We start from the raw sequence: 6063 nt of genomic DNA, 5'->3' as shown, positions 1-6063 counted from the left end.
TTTACTGGTCCGGCCCACTTTAGATCAACTTGGGCTGTATGTGGCCCCTGAACTGAAATGAGTTTGACACCCCTGGGATAGGCGGTCAAGCTAATGGTCAAGATGATGGATGGATGGAAGTGTGCATGTTTGCAGGAACAACAGTCACTACGGAGAGCAAAAGCAGGAAGGAAAACACACCCAGCCCTAATGATATCAAACAAAGAGGTTTACACTTTTAACCTAAGGGCACTAGCAAGTCAGGTAATTGGAATCCTCCTTTGAGTTAAATGGTATCAATAAAAATAGAGACAGTTTGATACCTCTGTAATATACTTGCTGAAAAAAATAAAATAACAAAGGACCAGAAAAGCTAATTTTCAATCAATCAGACTTCATGTTTTATTTAACAGACAGTAGAACCAGGTTTGCTTCCCTCCTGTCTTCGTCCCTCCGTGTGCGTCATTCTTCTTCCCTTCTGATGGACGGGAAGGTTGTGTAAGTTTGGGACCAGTAGTTGACGTACTCTGATCTCAGGTTGTAGCTACAGAGACAACAAAGAAACGTAAATATTCAATTGTCTGAAGTGTATTTCCAGTTATTGGCTCACAGTTTTTGTTTCTATTGTAATGAAATACAGAAAGCAGCTGAGATGATAGACTAAAGATGAGTCCCTCATGCTTTGAGAGTGGGATCATCACTCAACTGCTCTCTGATTGGCCAGCAACTCAGATCTCATCAATATTTTTGTGATTTGTTTCCTTTTTTCGTCGTTATATTTATCTGCATAATGTTGAAAAATGAATAAAATTCTAACAACAAGAAGATAAATCTTAGGCTAATGTCAGAGCACAGATAAACAACATGCTAGCTGGGAATTAACTTTCAACTGTGGTGTGGCACTGTTTTATGCTGATGCTAGCCTTCCAACTCTTTCTAGCTTAGACAGGAAGTAGCTAAATGCTACTCATTAGCTTCAAATAAGTTTAATCACAAGTTGCCAACTCTTTAGCTATCATTAGACTACTGGTGACGTTAGCATCGCACCACAAAGGAGCCAAAATTACAGTTAGCAAGGGATTTGTAGATTCCCCTGGTGTCATATAATCGTAGCCAAAAAGAAACCAAATCTAAATGTCTGTTGTCTTGTTAGCTGCAAAAATGTACCATTGAGTCAGCTGAGTTTAGCATTAAGCCAAAAAGTAACTAAAATAACCATTAGCTAGGTATCGCCTTTGCATAATGTATCACATTGTGAGTTCAGCATTAACTCCCAGGCACCCTCTACTTTTAGAAAAGTAGTGGCTATATGCTAATGATTAGCTTTTGTTTGACTTTAAATATTACCAAAGTTTCCCTTTATGTTGGCATAAAAGCACAAATTAGCTAAAATTACTGTTAGCCAGCGATATACTCATTTCCTAGTGTTGTCTAAAGCTATTAACGTTTCCTAGCTAACAGTGTAATTAGCTAGGAAGTGGCTGTGTGTTTAAAATTGGCTGTCTGGTTGCTAAAAGCTATATTTTTAGCTCAAAATATGTCCTGATGTCTCTGAGAGGTTTCACTGTGGTCATACTGTATGAATCAGAAACACAGCACAGCAGTATGACAGCATTTCACCTTCCCATCTTAAACATTACATCGTAGAAAAATGGCCGCCTTCCAGCAGAGCAGAACTCAGGACATAAAGGAAGAACTGGACTATAACAGGGTGTGGTGTACCTGACAGAAGACTTGCTCATCTTGTGGTTGATGGTCAGGTAGGGTTGGTGGTATTTGGTGAAGGGGGGCCAGGCCACAGGGACTCTGTTCTCCCCTGTGTTGGGATTACTGTGAGGAAGAAAGGTGAGAATTTACAATATCACACTTTTTCAGATCCCTGCGTTAAGACCACTGATTGGTCAAAACCTAACTTCACACAACTTCAAGCTAGTTTAGGTCAGTGTTTTGACAGTTTGGAGTACTTGTGAGCACTTCAGACTCATTTGGACTACTTCAAACTGAATCAGACTACTGGTTCAGACCACATCAGACCAAAACAGATATCCCTGGACAGCAAACTACTGAAAACAAGTACAGACAACAACAAAAACGGCAAAACAAACCGTTAAGGTCTGGCTCTTTGGACTCAAAAAGATCAGTAAAGACAATATTAGCTGGTGTACTACCTCTAGAAACAGACCTTGTTGTACTGAAATGTGTTGACCTGAATATTTGCAGTGCATGCTGGGAGTTTACCCGGTCTTGGCGAAGTTGGTCCAGTAAGCGATCATGTACCCAGCCAGGTCTCTGTGTCGGGGGAAGTAGACCAGTGGCGTGGCGAAGGGTTTACCGAACAGGTACTGCAGGTCCTCGGCGTGCTCCGCCTCCACCCAGCTAGGGAATCCTGGGATACGAGTCTCCATGTTGAACAGGTAGGAGTAGGTATGGGCTCCACTGAGGGACAAACAACAAGAACACAAAATTATTTAAAAGTAAGAAATAATTTTACCAATGATGTTCTAAGTGGGGTTCTTGGCAAGGAACAGGACTTATCAAGATCACCCTTCTACACTGGTGACCTACAAAGCTCTTAATGGTCAGACACCCTTGTGTCTTTAAGAGCTCATAGTGCCCTATTACTTCTCTAGAACTATGGATCTGATCCTGTCTTGATGTTGGGTCTTTGTTAATAATAGAACACAGAGTACAGTCTAGACCGGCTCTGTTAGGAAAGAGTCTGAGGAGAACATTTGTTGTGATTTGGTGCTTTATAAATAAAGATTGATTGGTTTATGGTGTGGGAGCTGACTTGGTGTTGTTGGCGTGGAGCTGGAGGGCGATCTGAGTCGGAACCAGGAACAGGAAGTCCGTCTCGATGTCGGCCACTGTCTTCTTCACCGTACCCGGTTCAGGAGTGGAACCCCAGTGTGCGGTGTAAGTGCTGTATGCTGAGGAGACAGCGGCACTCCCTTTCTCTTTGGTCAGACCGGTCAGCAGACTCTTCACCTGAGCTCTGAGGGGACGAGAGGACAAACGTGAGACGGTAACACAACCTCAACACCAAGTATCGCCAAAACCACGAAAGTGCTCTCACTATGAAGCCGGCGGTACTCACGGGGTGGTGGCATTTTTCCCGTTGATAGAAGGAACATCGACACCAGCAAAGATGTGTCCGTCCATGCTGTTGACCCCGGCCAGGTAATCAAACTGTCCCGCGTTGTGAAACAGCTTACTGGGCTCATCTGGGATAAAATCACCATCGATCACGGGCGCTAGCTCAAGGAGATCCATGACCACACCTGCAGGAAGGACAGAGAGGCCTGCTAATCGCCTACAAAACCCACAAGAACCTCACCCCCTCAAACCCCCACCCCCCATCTCACCACCTTAGATACCTTTTCCCAGAATAAGCAGAATGTCAATTTTTCCAGCCATGGTGAGACCGACAGGGTCCGACATCTTCAGACAGGTTATCATCTCGTCTTCATCGGTTCTCCAGCAGCCGACTTTTCGAGCGATCTGCAGAAACAAAGACATCGGTCAATACAACACAAGAGGAGAGTTTGAACCATCATGGTATCATCTGCATAACAAGACAGCAGAGAGAATGTGGACCTTCTTGGTGAGAGCCATGGGTGCCCTCTGGATAGCCCAGGGACTGAGGGCCACACCACACTGTGTGATCGCTCTGCGGAACAACCCTTTATTGTAGGGAGACAGCATCTGAGGGGACAGGACGGACATAGATCAGCATGATGAGACTCATTACAGCAGGGATGATCTGTATTACTCCAGCAGCCGACCTGGTAGCTGACGCTGGCGGCTCCAGCGGATTGGCCGAAAATGGTGAGGTTGTCGGGGTTTCCTCCAAACGCCTCGATGTTCCTGCGGACCCAGGAGATGGCAGCATGCTGATCCCACAGACCGTAGTTACCTGAGAGGTGGACGGAAAACATTTGAGCTGTTTCCTCTTGGTGTTAAAAAGTCATCTGATCAGATTGAAGCCAGAAAATCAGGACTGTGATACAGAGAGCCGGGTTACAGGAAAAAAATGTAGTCAAAATGTTCCAATTGGTCAAATCTCAGCCCTTAACCTGCCTCACCTGAGACTGGAATAAATGCCTTCAACTCTTTTTCAAAACAACCGCAGTTTCATGAACTGAGATCCCCTCTCTCTCCTCAGTCTGTCTCTCTCTTACTTTAATTCTTCCTGACCCATTAAAGTTACTAACCATAGACCTTTCTGGAGTCCCTGAGCTCCCTTGTCTCGTAGGATCCTCTGGATCTCTGCCGTAGACAGCCTGCTAGTACCTACAGTCTTTAAATGTAGTATGGGAGGTAGAGCCTTCAGTTATCAGGCCCCTCTCCTTTGGAATCATCTACCAGTCAGGGTCCAGGAGGCAGACACCCTCTCTACTTTTTTTACTTGGCTTCAAACTTTCCTTTTTGATAAAGCTTATAGTTAGAGCTGGATCAGGCTTGGACCAGGTCTTAGTTATGCTGCTATAGGCTTAGAGTGACACACTGGGATCCTGTCTCTTACTTTAACTCTTCCTGTCCCATTAAAGTTACTAACCATAGACCTTTCTGGAGTCCCTGAGCTCCCTTGTTTCGTAGGTTTCTCTGGATCTCTAAATGTAGTATGGGAGGTAGAGCCTTCAGTTATCAGGCCCCTCTCCTTTGGAATCATCTACCAGTCAGGGTCCGGGAGGCAGACACCCTCTCTACTTTTAAGAGTCGGCTTCAAACTTTCCTTTTTGATAAAGCTTATAGTTAGATCTGGATCAGGCTTGGACCAGGTCTTAGTTATGATGATATAGGTTTAGAGTGAAACACTGGGATCCTCTCTCTCTCCTCTCTCTGCCTGTCTCTTACTTTAACTCTTCCTGTCCCATTAAAGTTACTAACCATAGACCTTTCTGGAGTCCCTGAGCTCCCTTGTCTCGTAGGTTCCTCTGGATCTCTGCTGCTGTGGACGTGCCAGACTCCAGCTGCTACAACTACTACTATCCGTCTCCCCACTATCATCTCTCTCTCTCTCTTCATCTCCCTCTATCCCTCTCTCCAACACGGTCTCAGCAGATGTGTGTCTAACATGAGTCTGGTCCTGCTGGAGGTTTCTGCCTGTTAAAGGAAGTTTGTCCTTGCCACTGTAACTTGCTAAATGCTGCAAAGTGCTCTGCTCATGGTGGATTAAGATGAGATCAGACTGAGTCCTGTCTGGAAGATGGGACTGGATCTGATCCGGTCTTGATGTTGAGTCTTCTACAATGCTGCTGAATTGATCTCAATTAACTACCAAAGCTTCATCGCTGGTGCTTGAGCTTTCGGAGTCGTCTGTCCTGTTTAACCAAAACAAACCCACACGGGACGTGTAGCTCGTGAACTTTGTCATGGAGTTCAAACACTTAAACACACGACATGAAGTTGAATTTTCAAAACCGAAGAACATCTGAAGAAATTTTAGCAGCTGAGCTAACAGACTCAGTTTATCTGCTAACACACTGATAAGGTTGTTCTTTTCTTCACGTGCATGCTGTGAAACAGCCAGCAGGTACTAAACTGCTCCCAAATACTGGGAATGGAGGGTAGAGCTTAATCCAGACATCCTGAACATCCTGAGAAACATTAAAAAAAGACAAGAGTGTTGGTGTCTTGGTCCGACCTGGCAGTCTGGAGTCTCCGGTGCTGAGGAAACCCATCGTACCGACTCTGTAGTTCACCGATACGATGATAACCTTCCCCCTGTCGGCCATCTCCTTCCCGTCGTACAGAGAGTCTCCGAGGATCGCCACGTCATTGGACGCGCCCAACAGGAAGGCCCCTCCGAACATGTACACCATCACTGGGAGGCTGGAGGACACTGAAGGAGGAGGAGAGGGCTGATGGAGGGTTCATGATGTTAATACTACCGACAAGAATCAGCTCATCTGGGGCGGCTGCCTTTAGCCATGACTGTCCCTAATTTAACCCCAACACTGATATTAACTTATTGCACTAAAATACTCTCCAACAACTACAACTTACCTGTTTAAGCCGCTCCTTAGTGTTGTCTTTCTTCTCAGAAACTTTGAAAGATTCACGTAGTGCAGCAAACGTGCA

The 6063-nt window shown here is 45.2% G+C and overlaps 1 protein-coding gene across 1 annotated transcript in view; it reads right to left on the bottom strand.

Annotated features, from left to right (window-relative positions):
- Nucleotides 1-361: 361 nt before the first annotated feature.
- LOC117818689 (bile salt-activated lipase-like) overlaps nucleotides 362-6063 on the bottom strand; it is an 8735-nt gene continuing 3033 nt past the window's right edge. Inside the window, exons 4-12 of the mRNA XM_034691679.1 lie at nucleotides 5627-5824; nucleotides 3765-3895; nucleotides 3577-3684; nucleotides 3357-3480; nucleotides 3077-3260; nucleotides 2771-2974; nucleotides 2218-2415; nucleotides 1702-1809; nucleotides 362-523 (exon numbers count right to left, since the gene is read on the bottom strand). Coding sequence (XP_034547570.1) covers nucleotides 442-523; nucleotides 1702-1809; nucleotides 2218-2415; nucleotides 2771-2974; nucleotides 3077-3260; nucleotides 3357-3480; nucleotides 3577-3684; nucleotides 3765-3895; nucleotides 5627-5824 — 1337 coding nt within the window. The 3' untranslated portion in view covers nucleotides 362-441. The remainder of the gene's footprint in view (nucleotides 524-1701; nucleotides 1810-2217; nucleotides 2416-2770; nucleotides 2975-3076; nucleotides 3261-3356; nucleotides 3481-3576; nucleotides 3685-3764; nucleotides 3896-5626; nucleotides 5825-6063) is intronic.

This window comes from Notolabrus celidotus, chromosome 9, assembly GCF_009762535.1.
Source record: "Notolabrus celidotus isolate fNotCel1 chromosome 9, fNotCel1.pri, whole genome shotgun sequence".
NCBI classification, from domain to species: domain Eukaryota; kingdom Metazoa; phylum Chordata; class Actinopteri; order Labriformes; family Labridae; genus Notolabrus; species Notolabrus celidotus.
This window is presented reverse-complemented; position numbering and strand designations above follow the sequence as displayed.